The sequence below is a fragment of the Dipodomys merriami genome, unplaced genomic scaffold (genome assembly GCF_024711535.1).
Source record: "Dipodomys merriami isolate MVZ:Mamm:240054 unplaced genomic scaffold, mDipMer1.0.p SCAF_665, whole genome shotgun sequence".
Taxonomy (NCBI): Eukaryota; Metazoa; Chordata; class Mammalia; order Rodentia; family Heteromyidae; genus Dipodomys; species Dipodomys merriami.
In genome coordinates, this window is record NW_027206252.1 from 53,902 (window position 1) to 69,401 (window position 15,500).

Below are 15,500 nucleotides of genomic sequence, written 5' to 3' on the forward strand. Positions count from 1 at the left end.
CGGCTGCGGCGGCTCCGATTCCGGCCCCAGCCCCCTCCCCCGCGCCCCGCGCCCCGCGCCTCGCGGCCCGGCCCCGGCCCCAGCCCCGCGGACCATGCGCCCGGCGCCCCCCGGGAAACCGGACCGGGCGGAGAGCCGGCCGAGACCAGGCTCCCGGGCGGGGGCCCCGCGCGGTCGCCCAGCCCTCGGCCCGCGCCCGGCCCCGAGTCTCGGCGCCCAGTGAGCTGCGGGGCCATGGAGCGCGCGCCGCCCGACGGGTTCCCGAACGCGTCGGTGGCGCTGGCGGGAGAGGCGGCGGCGGCGGGCGCGGCGCGCGGCTTCTCGGCCGCCTGGACCGCGGTGCTGGCCGCGCTCATGGCGCTGCTGATCGTGGCCACGGTGCTCGGCAACGCGCTGGTCATGCTCGCCTTCGTGGCGGACTCGAGCCTCCGCACCCAGAACAACTTCTTTCTGCTCAACCTGGCCATCTCCGACTTCCTCGTGGGTAAAGCCCCCCGACCCGGCGCGCCGCCGAGCCCTGGGGCGCCGAGTCCGGCCGGGGGCTCTGCCGGGGGAGCGGGCGTCAGGCCCCGCGGGGCGGGGGGCGCCGGGAAGTTCCCGGCCTCCCGGGCCGCGGGACGGAGCGGAGGAGGGGCGCCCTCCGGGCGGGGCCGGGGCCGCGGCGCCCCGGCCAGACAAAGGCTGCGGCGGACTCGGGACGCGTGGGGTGGGGGGGATGGCGAGGCGAGGGGCGCCCTGGGCGCGGCGGGGAGGGGGACCTGGAGCGCGGGGCCGGGGAAGGGGCGGCGGGGAGGGCGGCCCGGGAGACGCCGAGGCGCGCGCTCACGTGTCCGCGTCCTGCTGCCGACGGGGGGCGGGGCGCAGGGAGGGGGCCGAGCGCCAGACACCTGTTGGGGCTGCGAGCTGCGTCTTCCAGACGCTGGGAGCCGGTTTTGGCGGTGGGAGCGGCTGGGGCGGCAGCCAATCGCCCTTTAAGCCAGGAGAAAGGCTGTTTTGGCTTCTCAGCAGAGGAACAAGGCTGTCCAACCGCCAGGATAGGGGCTGGGAAGGAGGAAAAGATTCTTTCCTCCTCCCTTTGCAGGCTGAGAGGGCTGAGCAGAAGCCGGAGCTCTGGTCTTAAGATGCTCAGAGATCCCCTGCCTGAATCCTCCCTCCTGCCCCCTCCCCCCAAGTCAAAGAGACTGGGGGGGGGGGACGACGACGACTGGGGGCCGTGCTGAGGCTGAAGGCTGGGACCCCAAAAGTTGTGTCCTGGAGAGGGTACGATAAGGGTCGCTGGTCCTTGGGTGCCTGTGTCTGCTCCCACACAGGGCTCACCCCACTCCCCTTCCGGCCGTGGTCCCACACAGTCCTCCTCTCCCCTCAGGTGCCTTCTGCATCCCGCTGTACGTGCCCTACGTGCTGACGGGCCGCTGGACCTTCGGCCGGGGCCTGTGCAAGCTGTGGCTGGTGGTGGATTACCTGCTGTGCACGTCCTCCGTCTTCAACATCGTGCTCATCAGCTACGACCGCTTCCTATCCGTCACCCGCGCCGTGAGTCCCGTGTCGGAACCGGGGTTCATGCCTGCGGAGGGTGGTGTGAGGTGGCCGTGGGAGGGATTGGGAGGTGGCGGCCACTAGCCACTTCTGAGTTGTGGGCAGGTGCTCAGGGGTTGGTCCTCACTGGCCTCCAAGCTGACATGTGCAGGTTTTCCATCTGGTGCCACTTGGTGGCACTTGGAATCAGATGTTCCTGCAGGGAAGGGCCCACAGTCCAGCCTCGGCGCCGGAGCACGCTGCGTCCCTGGCGTTGAGTATCTGTGTGTCTCTCACGTGTGTGCATGTGGTGGTGAACACCTGGCCCCAGGGAAGCAGGCTGAAGGTTCTGGTTGCCCAGGCTCCTCTTGGTAAGACTGAGGAGCTGCCGTGAGTTAGCTCTGGACCTGCAGGACTCACGGCATGGGAGCGTGGCGGGCGCTGTGGCGTGAGTTTGCAGCAGCTCCCTCCCCGCCTCCTGGCGGGTGGCAACCCGAGGGCGCTCCGGCCACCCTGTGCCAGGGGAGCAGGTTTCCTTTGAGCCTGGGAAGGCTGAGCCGTGAGCACCAGCCTGGAGTCCTCCTGAGCTGTTCAGTGGTGCTCTTCTTACACCTCCTCCAGCCACCAGGAAAGCAGGACAGTCGTGGGGCTGAAGTGAGATGAAATGAGGTCACACCCAAAGGGCGCCCGGCACGGAGCTGGCGCATTGAGGCCCCTCGCTGACCTGTGGTCAGCAGTAACCGGTCACCTGCAGGGTGCCCAGTGGGCAGCCTCAGGCCGCTCTCGGGCCCTGTCCCCTCCTCCCCAGGCGGTCTACCTGAGGCAGAGCCCGCGGCCCCTCCCGCCGCTCTGCCGTGCTGCCAGGTTGCTCTGTGCCCTTGGAGGGTGGAGATGTTGCTCCTTCGCAAGTACTTACTGACTCGACCTTGGCTACCCACTCTTCTTCCAGAGCCGTTGACACGGACGGGGGTGGGGGTGGGGCTGGGGGTCTTCAGAATGGATATTGTCGTTCTCGCACCTCCAACCCCCCTGGTTGGGGAGCACCAAGTGGAGGCAGAGACAGGTCCTCCCTGTAGGCACAGCAGGGCTCTGCAGACGGCTCGGGCTTACACGATGCCGCAGCCACACGCCTGGCCCGGGGGTGGGGACACGTGGATTGACCAGGAGGGTCTGAGGCTCGAGGAGGGTGTGCAGGGCAGGGGCTGGCCAGGGGCACAGGCAGGGGAGGGGGAGGGGAGCACTGCTGCAAAGAAGAGGCCTCCCGAGCCCCTAGCCCTGCTCACCGCCCCGCGTCCCGCGCAGGTCTCCTACCGGGCCCAGCAGGGTGACACCCGGAGGGCAGTTCAGAAGATGGCGCTGGTCTGGGTGTTGGCCTTCCTGTTATATGGGCCGGCCATCCTGAGCTGGGAGTACCTGTCCGGGGGCAGCTCCATCCCTGAGGGCCACTGCTACGCCGAGTTCTTCTACAACTGGTACTTCCTCATCACCGCCTCCACGCTGGAGTTCTTCACACCCTTCCTCAGCGTCACCTTCTTCAACCTCAGCATCTACCTGAACATCCAGAGACGCACCCGCCTCCGGCTGGACGGCGCCCGCGACGCGGGGCCCGAGCCCCCGCCCGAGGCCCAGCCCTCCACGCCTCCGCCGGCCCCGGGCTGCTGGGGCTGCTGGCCCAAGGGGCAGGGCGAAGCCGTGCCTCTGCACCGGTACGGGGCGGGCGAGGCCGGGCCTGGGCCCGAGCCCGGGGATGCTGCACTCGGGGGCGCCAGCGGCGGGGGCGCCACGGCCTCGCCCACCTCCAGCTCTGGCAGCTCCTCCCGGGGCACCGAGAGGCCGCGCTCGCTCAAAAGGGGCTCCAAGCCGTCGGCATCCTCGGCGTCCCTGGAGAAGCGCATGAAGATGGTGTCCCAGAGTATCACGCAGCGCTTCCGCCTTTCACGGGACAAGAAGGTGGCCAAGTCGCTGGCCATCATCGTGAGCATCTTCGGGCTCTGCTGGGCCCCGTACACGCTGCTGATGATCATCCGGGCGGCCTGCCACGGCCGCTGCATCCCCGACTACTGGTACGAGACGTCCTTCTGGCTCCTGTGGGCCAACTCGGCGGTCAACCCCGTCCTCTACCCGCTGTGCCACCACAGCTTCCGCCGGGCCTTCACCAAGCTGCTCTGCCCCCAGAAGCTCAAGGTCCAACCCCACGGCTCCCTGGAGCAGTGCTGGAAGTGAGCCGGCGGCCCAGGCCCCCCCATTCGTGCCCCTTGCACCCGATCTCCTGGGCGACCCTTTCTCCCAGCCCAGCCCTCCACACACCCTGTCTGCGGCCCACCCTGAACACAGTGGCCTCTCTTAGTCATCTGTCACGCAGTGGGGACATTGGTGGGCTGGCTTGGGGCCTCGCTGAACTGGTGTGGGGGGGTGGGCCCCGACCTCCTCCATCCTGCTTTCCCCCCAGAGGGACGATGCAGGAGCACGGAAGTGCCGTGGCCAGTGGCGTCCACCTTTCGCACATCGCAGTGGAGCTTTCCCCAGAGTGGATGCTGTGTGTGTGCTTCAATCCCTGCCCACGCACGTGCCCACGCACCCGCATCCCGCCCCCCCCCCCCGCACCGTGCCGGCTGGGGACGCTGCCTCTGCTGCCTCTGCTCGCGCTTCAGCCCAGGCCCTGGCTCCTGCGTCCCTCTTTCCTCTGACTCTGTCCCGTGAAGTCACAAGTGCCCCGGGAACCTCGAAGCCGTTCTCTGCTTTTCCATTCTGGGTGTTTTCAGGAAGATGAAGAAGAAGAAAACACGTCTGTGAACTTGATGTTCCTTGGATGTTTAATCAAGAGAGACAAAATTGCCGAGGAGCTCAGGGCTGGATTGGCAGGTGTGGCTCCCACGCCCTCCTCCCTGTGCAGCGGCTTCCGCCTGAGCTGCACCAGCTGCGCCTGCCCGCCCCGCCGGCCCAGGGCCAGGGCCCCGGCCACAAGGCTGCTCCACTGCCCAGAGCCTGCTCCGCCCCTCCTGCTCCGGGAGAATGTCTTGGGGGTGGTTGGGTCCCGGCGGGGGGGGGGGCGGGGGGGCGGGGGAGGGAGGGCTGCTTCGCTGTGTCCCGTGCGCCCGTCTCAGGCACTTGCATGCCGTGCTGCCCGCGTGCCCGCTACGCTGCCCCTGCCACCCTGAAGTCACAATAAAGTGTATTTTTTTATTGGTGCTGATTCTTGAGGAGTCTGTGGGGCGGGTGGAATGCAGGGCTCGGGAGGCGCTGGGGTGAAGAGGTGAGGTGCAGGCAGTGGTGGCGCTCCCCATCACGGAGGACCAGAGGGGGAGGAGGGGGGCCTGCCGCCCAGGGCTTCTCCCGGGAGCATGGTGCCTGCAATGCCCGCACAGGGCCCCGCACCCCTCAGGGCCAGGGGGCGGGGGGCGGGGGGCGGGGGGGAGGTGGCGCCGAGAGGGGCTCCCCCAGCCTTGGCATGTGGACCCACTCCCAGAAGTGTGGCAGCAGTTGGTGGCACACCTCAGCCTTCACCTGGAAGGCAGCTCTGGGCCTTGCACACCTCAGGGTGCGGGGCGGACACAAGCCGTGCCCTGTGCATGCACTCAGAGGAACTCAGGAAAGCAATGGTGGGAGACCAAGGGGTCCCGGGAGGGCTGCTCGGCCAGGGCTGCCGCTGGGCGGCGTGTGGAGAGGGGGGTGTGGAGAGGGGGGTGTGGAGAGGGGGGTGTGGAGAGGGGGGTGTGGAGAGGGGGGTGTGGAGAGGGCGGATGCGCAGAGCACCGCCCGCGCTATGCCTCGGGGCAGGATGCTGCTGCAGGCTGGGACAGTGGCAACAAGCAGACAGTGCCCCTCCCCCTTGCAAACAGGACAGCGTGCTGGCCCTGCTGCTGGACTCGCCAGACCTGGCCTGACCTGCCGCCTCCCCTGAGGGGCCCCGCCTCTCCTCCCTGGGGTGGGGGCGTCCTGTCGGTCCATGGCCACTCCACGGGCCAGGCCCCCTGGCTCCTCCTCAGGACAGAGCAATGTCCTGTGCACGACAGAGTTTCACGATGTCTCAGATTCCCAACTCTTCAAGGAATCCAGCCCACAAAACCCCTCCTGCTCCAAGTGCTCCACGCCCCACAGCGGGGCGCACCTGTGTCCCTACACCCCAACGCTTCCCTTAACCCAAGCTCAGCCCGCCCCTCCAGCTCTCCTTCCCACTCCTGATTGTGTGTGCATGTGTGTGCGTGTGTGTGCGTGCCAGTCCTGGGGTTTGAACTCAAGGACTCAAGCTCTTGCTTAGCTTTATTGCGCAAGCCTGGCACTTCCCACTGGGCTACATCTCCACTTCTAGCTTTGGCTAGTTAATGGGAGATAAGAGTCTCTCAATTTGTCTGCCCAGGCTGGCTTTGGACTGTGAGCCTCAATTCTCAGCCTCCTGACTGGCTAGGATTACAAGCGTGCGTCACCAGTGCCAGACCCACTTTGGGTTTGGATTCTGTCTCCCTCTGGCTCGGACAGGCCCCTCTTCTTGGGGCACGACACAGGCCACTCCTTCCTGACCGGAGGGGAGGGGAAGCCTGGAGATGTGGGCCTCACTCCGTAATTCCCACCCCAGCCCCGGGGCTGGGCCTGTCCTCAGGGCGAGAAGCCTGAGTTCTGGGCACTGAGCGTGGAAGGCAGAGGCCGCCTTCTACAGGCAGACGCTGCTCTGACCCGGAGGCCTGTGGGGAAGCCACGGTCCTGGGCTTCGCTGGCCCCGCACCACCCAGCCGGGCCTCCCTGGGGGCAGGCAGGTGTCTGTCCCACAGCCCAGTGTCTGGGGAAGGACAAAGAATTGCTCGCCCCAGCAAAGGGCCCTTTCTGGCGACAGCACAGCCAGAGCCCTGGCTGCCCCGCTGCCCAGCCCCACTAAATGGCTACAAATTGGAGGATAAAAGCGCAGGCTTTCAAGCAATTTTGCCTTCAATCTCTGGAAACTGCCGCTCCCAGAGCCGCTGCGTGGGGACAGAGGAGGAGAGAAGAAAGACACGGAGCCTATTGGGCCCCACGCGTCTGCAGCAAACAAACAGCCGAGGGGCTGTCTGCCATCCCAGCCTCTCCTGCAGTCCCAGCCCTGGAGGAAACAAAGATGCAGCTGGGGCCCCGCCGCACAGCTGCTGTTTACTGAGCGCCTACTGTGTACCACGCAGGCAGCAGGGGGCCTGCCCTGCAGCCGGAGCCACACCCGCACTGGCGCTGCTGGGTCCTGTGGGGAAGCTGCTCCTGTGCGGCCGCTGGCCCGGCTCTCTGTCGCCCTTGGAGTGGGGAACACCGCCCTGCAGCCAGCTGGGCAGGCCTCGTGGAGGGCCTCAGGGCCAGAGCCTGCCTGGGCCCCGCTGACTGGGCAGGCGTTGGCTGCTTGTGTTGCTCTCCTTGCCTGCCCCGCGCTCGCTCTGGGGTGTCCGCTAGGGAAGGTTCTGGGCACAGGCTGGCTGCAGGGGGGAGGGCTGTCTTCCCAGTCTGAGCGGGAGCTCCAGAGCGCCCGGTTCTGTTCTGCACACGGGTGAGCCCAACCCGTCCTTCTGCGGAAGGCCAGATCACGGGGAGTGAGGACTACCAGAGGGACGGACGGCCGCGTGGCCCTTGCCAGGCCGGAGCCTCCCGGCCCTCCCGGTGCTCCTGTTCCCCCCGCCGCTGTGGCTGGGCTCCGAGGCACAAAGAGCCTTCCACTGGGCAGCGGCTGAGGCCTCAGCCCCGAGGGGCGCCTGCCCACTGCTCTGCAGACGGAGGGCAGCAGGGATGCTGGCCCCTCTCCTGTCCCCTCTGCTGTCCCTCCTGGCACCTGCAGGAAGCCAACGCCAATGCCAGGCTTCACCTAACCCAGCTTCTCTCTGCTCATCTCATTCTTCCTGCACCTACTGTGTGCTGGGCACCGCAGGGTGGCCAGGACTGTGCCGGGGACCAGGGCCCCCGGGGCGGTGCCAGGCAGGAGGATCCCCAAAATAGGGAACAAAGTGGGCATCTGTGAGGACTCTGGGAGTCCTGGAACCAAGCCCCAGCTCTGCTCATCTCAGCATGAAGCACTTACTGAGCACCTACTGTGTGCGCTCCATTGTTTGGTTGAAGAAAGGAGGCAGGAAAGCAGCCCGCTTTCTATGCACCCCTGTGGAGTCCCAGCGTGGGGACAGAGAAGGGAGGCATGCCAAGGCGTCATGGGCCAAGGTCATAGAAAGTACTCTTGGAAGGGCCGGGAGGACCTGCGGTGTGGGGTGTGCCCCAGCCTCACCCCAGCTCTGCTCAAGGCTGGGAGTAAAACACAGGTTTCCCAGGGGTTCCCCAGCCCTCCACCTTCCTATTCCGGCAGGCAGGAGAGACCAGGAAGGCGCCCCGCACCTCAGCTTTTTCCTCCAAAGCATGGGCTCAGGCCTGTGGGCGGCCAGGCCCAGTGTGGGCCCCTAGCGGGCTGCAACTCTGCAGCCCCCCCTCCCTCCCGCCCCCCTCCTCCCTGGGCAGGAAGTGGCTCCTCAGCCGGTGCAGGCCTCCCTGCCATTACCCAAATTGCTCCATTGTTGGCTGTGCGGCTGTGCACCTGCTGACAGCAGACAGCAGACAGCGCTGCGCTAACCTGTCATTAAGTGCCTGGGTCCCACCTCCTGCAGGCGGGAGGACCACAGAAGGCTGGGGGCAGCTGGGCAGTTCCCACTGCCCCGGGCCTCCAGGGGGTCACGTTCTCCCCACCGGCTCCTCCCCCGCCTGCCTCACCGGTGCAGGGCAGACACAGAGCTGGGGGAGGCTGGACGCAAGTTCCAGGCCACACGTGGCTGTGTGGCCTAGGGTCCCTCGGTGCCTGGGGCCTCCTGTTCCCCCCCCCCCGCCCGGTGCAGGCATGGGGCTGCACTGGGGACATGTGGCGGGGGGAAGCTGAGCAGGGTTCTGCGCCTGCCTGGGAAGGATTGCCACGTGCTGGTCAGGAGGAATGTGCATGGACCACAACAGCAAGGTGACACCACATCTCAGACCCCATTCGGATCCCTGTCTCCAAACGCAAATAGTCCTCCAGTAGAGAGGCTCTGGGATTTCCGTTTTGCAGATGATGCTCCTGACCAACGTCACATAGGAAGATTCCCCGTTACCAATAGTCACCGTGACCCCCAACCTCATGGAGACAACTTATTTGGCACACAGTTTCAGAGAGGAGAGGCCGCCGTGGCAGGGAGGGCGTGGTGGAGCGGAGGGCTCACATTACCTTCACCTGCCAGCCAAGAGAGGAGGTGCAGGAGGAGCCTGGAGAGATGCCGTCCTCCAGGACACGGTTCCAGGGGCCACCTTCCTCCATCGATTATTACTGTGTGTGTGTGGGGGGGGGTCTGTCTGTCTGTCGTGGGATTTGAACTCTGGGCCTGGGCACTGTCCCTCAGCTCTTCAGTGCAAGGCTAGCGCTCTACCACTTGAGCCACAGCATCACTACTGGTTTTCTGGTGGTTTATTGGAGATCAGAGTCTCATGGACTTTCCTGCCCGGGTTGGTTTTGAATCGTGATCCTCAGATCTCAGCCTCCTGAGTAGCTAGGATGACGGGTGTGAGCTACCAGCGCCCAGCTTTCTTCCTCCAGCTAGACCCAACTTCCCATCTTTTACCCGTCCAATACTGCTATCCAGTGAGGGATGAGCCACTCATTAGGTGAGAATGACTCTTATTTTTAGGTTAGTCACGTCCCAAAAGTCTTGCAGCTGGTAACAAAGCCCTCACATTGCTCAAAAGTTTAAATTCAGTGTGACATTGTCCAAAAGCAATGTACTCTTGCTGGGCGCTGGTGGCTCATGCCTGTAATCCTAGCTACTCAGGAGGCTGAGATCTGAGGATCACAGTTCAAAGCCAGCCTGGGCAGTAAAGTCCATGAGACTCTCATCTCCAATAAACCACTCAAAAACCAGAAGTGGTGCTGTGGCTCAAGTGTAGAACACTAGCCTTGAGCTGAGGAGCTGAGGGACAGTGCCCAGGCCCAGAGTTCAAGCCCCATGACCGACAAAAAAAAAAGAAAAAAAAAGAAAAAAAGAAATGTACTCTTTACCTGACTTATGTACATCACCTTTATAATAACAATAATAATTTTTTTGGGGGGGTCCGGTCATGGGGCTTGAACTCTGGGCCTGGGCGCTGTCCCTCAGCTCTTCAGTTCAAGGCTAGTGCTCTACCACTTGAGCCACAGTGCCACTTCCAGCTTTTTTTTTCTGCTTATGTGGTGCTGGGGAATCGAACCCAGGGCCTCATGCATGCAAGGCAAGCGCTCTACCACTGAGCCACCTTCCCAGCCCCACAATAAAAAAATTTTTAAAGTCTAAATTCAGGGCTGAAGGCCTGGCTCAAATAGTAGAGCACCTACCTAGCAAAAGCTCCTAAGTTTAAAGCCTAGTATCATCCAGGTGGCCAGTAACTCACACCTGTAATCCTAGCTACTCAGGAGGCTGAGATCTTAGGATTGCAAAGTCAGCCCAGACAGAAATGTCCCTGTAAAGTCTCTGTAAGACTCTTATCTCTAACCACTCAAAAACCAGAAGTGGAGCTGTGGCTCCATTTTAGCAAAAAGAGCTCAGGGACAGCGGCCAGGCCCTGATGAACTCATGAACAGCCCTGTGGCTGACCAAAAAGAAAAAAAAAAAAAAGTGCAGTATCATTAAAAAATCAAGTCCAGCCAGGCATTAGTGGTTCATGCCTGTAATCCTAGCTGAGATCTGAGGGTCACAGTTCAAAGCCAGATCAGGTAGGAAAGTCTGTGAGACTCTTATCTCCAATAAACTACTTAGAAAAAGCTAGAAGTGGTGTCATGGCTCACATGATAGAATGCTAGCCTTGAGCATAAAGAGGCTCAGGGAAAATGTCCAGGCCCTGAGTTCAAGCCCCAGGACTGGCAAAAAATAAATAAAAATTTAAAAAGTCCAAATTCATAGTCTGCTTTGAGACTCAAGGCAAACACTTAGCTGTAGATCCTGTTAGATATAAAACAACATACTTCCAGTACACAGTGGCCCATTCTAAAAGGGAGAAATGAGTTAGGAGGGAAGGATGGGGCCCAAGCAAGACCAGGACACCTGGCGTCCTAAAACCAGTCTTAGGCTCAAAACTTCAGGGTCACACATTAGGTTGGCCACTCACTGCTATGTTGGGGGCCACACAATGAAGGGCGGAGAAAGATTTCTTCCTGGCATGAGCAGCCATGTAATGAATCAGTCAAGTAACACATCGGCTGTCTTCAGGACACCGGCATGAGCTGGAGGTTTAAACAGACAAAGAATTGGAAGCAAAGGTGAGAGAGGGCTGCATGATGCATCCCAGCTTCCAGGCGCTTCCTCAGCCTGTGTGGTCAGAGGTGGCCAAGTGACCTGACTGTCCATCGTAGGATCCGGTCGGGAGCTCAGGTCACTGGCTCTGCTGCCCAGATCTGTCCTCACAGGTGGCACTGGAGCAGGCGGCCGGGACCGCATCGCTGCGTGGCGCGGCAGTCCCAGCGCTCCGGTTCAGAGGTCACCGCGTCACAGTTGCGGTGCTGCATCCCCTCACCTGGTCTCCGGCGGGACCTTGGGCCCCGATGAGGAGCTGCCAAGGTCCGCTGAACCACGTGTTCAAGATCCATGTCACCCCTCAAGGTGCATGCTGTGTGCATACTCGTATTCAGTGCAAGCCTGGTCTTCTACTATGGTGGAATATGCACACTTTTAGGCGCCTGCTCTATCTGCTGCAGTCAAGTTCACGGTGGAATATGCACACTTTTCGGCTCTATCTGCTCCAGTCAAGTCCACGGTGTGGCGTAGCCGCCACCACGTCCTTTTGGGACAATTCTCATCTTCCAACAGGCACCTGCGGCCCATTGTGCACCGGGTCCTAGCGGGCTCTCCGCGCGCAGCCGCAGCTCACCTCTGAAGACACGGCCATCCTCCTGCCCTCGCGGGCCCTCTGCCTGTGGCGGAGGAACCCAGCCTCTCTCCAGCTCCAGTACGGCACTTCATGAATGCCACATAAACAAGCACAGCAGGGCACCTGCAGACGCTGCCGTGCTGCTCGCCCAGCTCCCAGCCGCCCGCAGAACGCAGCTCGCTGAGCTCATTCCCGCCGCTGTCTAGCGGCGCCTCCCTCTTGCCTCCAGCTGTGTCCCAACCATTGGACATCTTAGCACATGCTCAGCACGTGTGTGTGAGAGCAGGGGCCACTGTCCTCAGCGTGGGCACGGACCTGCATGGTGAACCCGGGCCACAGTGGTCTCACAGGCCAGGCTCAGGGGCACGCAGCCGCAGCGGTGCCTGTGCTGCGAGGGGCCACGTGGCGGGCTGGCTTCGGCTTCGCAGCTAGGAGCGCCCATGGGGTGTCTGGGAAGGGCATTTGGTCACAAGCTCAGCATCAGGAAGCTGTGGCATGGGCGTGCCCTCAGTGTACCCGGGGACCCGTGGGCAAGGCAGCAAGGGCCGGGAGGCAGAGCTGTGAGCGTATGAAAGTGGGGGGGGGGAATTCACCACGTGCAGGCTGGGCAGCGGCCATGTGGGGTTCAGCACGGACGGTGCGCGGGCACTGGCTAGATGGCTGGGCTCTGGGTGGCTCTGGGGCAGAGAGAAGTAGAAGACTCGTGGCTGTCACCCGGTGCAGGTCACAGTATACACACCACGTGAGAACGAGGAGGCAGGGCAGAGCTGAGTAACACCCCCAAATCCTCATCCTTCCAAAACTTCAGGAGTAAGCCCCATTGGTCCAAGTGGCCGGATAAGGACCTGGACGGAGAGTGGCTCTAACGGCTGGCACACTTAGGAAGAGGCTGAGCCACCACAGGGGTATGGCCAGTTAGAGGCACACCTGGGATAAAGCAAGACCTGCTCTCAAAAGAAGGGGGGGACAACAGATGGGCATGGAGGGAGATCGTACAGAAAGTGAGTCAGCCACAAGCCAAGGGGTCCGGGCTGCCAGACACTGGGCAAGACAGAAAGAACCCTGAAAGCTGGGGACAGGAATGCGTCGCTGGGGCTCCGGGGGAGAGACAGCTTCTGCTGTTTCATGCTTGGACGGCCCTCTCCACCTCCACCGGGGAGCCAGCTAGGCACGGCCTTGGGTCTGGAGAGCAGACGGAGAGCCGCAAGGTCCTCCCAGGCCTTGGGGGCGCCGCCCCCCAGGGCAGGGCCCGCTGAGGGCACCCGGACACCCAGGATGGGAGGCAGGGCCCACTCCCCAGGAGCAGCCATGGCGCTGCGGCTGCCGGGCAGCTGGATCACAAGCCCCGGCTCACGCAGCAGCACATGTATCAAACCAGGAACTGTGGTCCCGCTCCCGCTCCCATCTGCGGAGGTCAGGGGACTCCCCTGGTGTGGGCCAGGATCTCATTTCTCTGGAGCCCTGTAGGGCCCTTGCTTTCTCAGGCCTTTCATATAAGTCCCTGGAAACACAGCAAGTGTGTTTTCCTCTGTGTCCATCCACAGGAAAGCAATAGAGTAGGTGTGAACCTCTAGGCACCAAGACAAGGGAAAGTGGACAAGAGCCCAAACCTAGAACAAGTCATGTTAGTGAGGTAAGGCGAGCTCAGAGACACGGACAGTGGGTGTTTCTCTCCTATGTGGAAGCTAGATCTAAAATACACTGGGACATGATCAACTGCACAGGACTCTAGGAATTCACACCCAGTGAGACCAAGGAAGATGCTCTTAGGAGAGCATCACAAAGGAGCAAGGCCTCTGTGCCTCTAACCGTAGAAAATAATATTTATTGAGGGCTGGGAAGGTGGCTCAGTGGTAGAGCGCTTGCCTTGCATGCATGAGGCCCTCGGTTCAATTCCTCAGCACCACATAAGCAGTAAAAGCCAGAAGTGGGGCTGAGGCTCAGGTGGTAGAGCACTGGTCTACAGCTGAAGAGCTGGGGGACAGCGCCCAGGCCCAGAGTTCAGGCCCCACAACTGACCAAAAAAAAAAAAAAAAAAAAAAAAAATATATATATATATATATTGAAATGAACTCCAGGAAATGGAAATAAGAGGTTTTTTCTTTGCTTTGTTGGTTGTGAGGCTTGAACTCAGAGTATGAGCCCTTTCCCTGAGCTTTTTTGCTCAAGGCTAATGCTCTACCACTTTGAGCCACAACTCCATTTCTGGTTTTCTGGTGGTTCATTGGAGATAAAAGTCTCACAGATAGTTGTGTGCCAGTGGCTCACGCTTATAATCCTAGCTACTCAGGAGGCTGGGATTTGAGGATCTTAGTTCAAAGCCAGCCCGAGCAGGAAAGTCCATGAGACTCATCTCCAATGAACCACCAAAAAACCAGAAGTAGTGCTGTGGTTCAAGCGGTAGAGCGCTCACCTTGCGCTGAAGAGCCGAGGTACAGTGCTCAGACCCAGAGTTCAAGCCCCATGACCAACAGAAAAAAAAAAAAAAGTCTCATAGACTTTCATGCCCCAACTGACTTTGAACTGTGATCCTCAGATCTCAGCCTCTTGAGTAGATAGGATTACAGGCGTGAGCCACCAGTGTCCAGCATTGCTTTTGTTTTGTTTTCTTTTTGTTTTGTTTATCTGTGTTGGAGAGAAGAAGGAAGGCACAGAAATGGAGGGACAAAGGGTGAACAAATATAGCAGCGGTACTAGACACTATGTAGAAAATGAACTATACAACTTGTAGGTGGGGACAGGAGGGAAAAACTGGGAGAGAGCCAGGGAAGGGATGACATTGTCCAAAAAGAAATGTACTCATTACCTGACTCATGTAACATCGCCTTTATAATAACAATTTTAAAAAGAACCCCAGCAAGCTAGGAGCCGAGCTGGTAGTAGCTGTGAAGTGCTGAGAGCAAAGACACCCTGTGTCCTGGCACCTGGTTAGACCTGACGCTCGGCTCCTAGAGCAGGTGGTGGGATCTGCAGTGAAGACTCCAGCCTGAGGGAAAGCAGAGGGCAGAATGCTGGCAGACTTAGAGACATCCTTATTCTGGGCCCAGGCCCCTTGCTTCAACCCTGCATCCAGAAAACCCAGGTCGGATGACCTCTCCCAGCAGATGGTCCACAGAACCACTGGATGGTGACTACCCACAGGGCAGATGCACTCAGCCTGGAGACCCAGCGGCCCCCGGCTGGGGCGGCACGACCCCACAGGCCAGGGCTTGTTGCTGGACGGCAGCTGCGTGCTACCTGCCGGGTACTGGCCTGCATCCCGAGAGAAAAGCCACCAAGAGAGGCCGGCCTGCTGAGGGCCTATGGGGACAGATGTTGCAGGCCCAGAAAAACTGCCGACGCAGACTGCAGGCAGCACAGACCTCAGGCCACTGTGCCGAGCGGGGGTGCTGGCCCACCACGGGACAGGTCAGCCATGTCCCAGATGGGCACTAGAAAGACATCTCCGTGGAAATGGCCTGGAGAACGGGCAGCACCGCTGCTCACAGGAGGCGGGCAGCGTCGCCGCTCAGGGCTCAGGGCTGCGAGCACCACCTGACTTTACAGCCTCCGAGGAAGAGACGCGAACGTACCCAGAATCTGTTACGGTGCCTCGTTCGTTCCACAAAGAACTGTTGCATTTCTTGGGGTCAGGTTCTCTGAGGCCACGGGGGACAGCCCGGAAGCAAAGCCATACTGCGGGTCCCAGTCCCCGCTGCCTATGGCCGTCCCTGAGTTGGGAAGGCAGGAGGCACGCCCGCGGGGCATCAAGTGGACCCTGGGGAGCAGGGGATGGGCAGGTGGGGTTTCCCTCTTGGAAACTTGCTAGGTGGGCAGGGGGTGCTGTACCTCCCGAGTTGTACCCCCCATTGGTCCGTTTTAGAAGGGAGACTTCATCACGTGGGAGGCACTCAGCCTGGAACCCACGCTTGGCAACTCCCTAAGCTGAGGCAGCCGGAGACACAGCTTTCCTTGTTGGTGCTTGCAGCTGTAGAGCCCGACCGCGCTCAGCTCACTGATGGGCGCGGCGCTCCTGTCACTGGCGGTGTCCTGTCCGTCCCTCGGCGACCTCGGTGGCGTGTGTGGTGAGGAGATTGCGGGCAGGGGCTGGTGAGTCCAGGACAACACTGCGACCTGCGTGTCAGGAGGCAGGGCGG

At 61.5% G+C, this 15,500-nt stretch overlaps 1 protein-coding gene across 3 annotated transcripts; it reads left to right on the plus strand.

The window, feature by feature from the left end:
- Positions 1-220: 220 nt before the first annotated feature.
- Positions 221-4,541, plus strand: LOC138815745 (histamine H3 receptor). 3 transcript variants are annotated; one of them, XM_070005113.1, is made up of 3 exons: positions 221-484; positions 1,367-1,533; positions 2,818-4,541. In XM_070005113.1, exons 1-3 carry the CDS (start codon positions 235-237, stop codon positions 3,736-3,738), a joined length of 1,338 nt encoding a protein of 445 aa, XP_069861214.1. In that variant the 5' UTR covers positions 221-234; the 3' UTR covers positions 3,739-4,541. The 3 variants fall into 3 exon arrangements, with proteins under 3 accessions (XP_069861214.1, XP_069861215.1, XP_069861216.1); XM_070005114.1 differs by having other exon boundaries at positions 221-480; XM_070005115.1 differs by lacking the exon at positions 221-484 and adding an exon at positions 1,243-1,260.
- Positions 4,542-15,500: the final 10,959 nt, after the last annotated feature.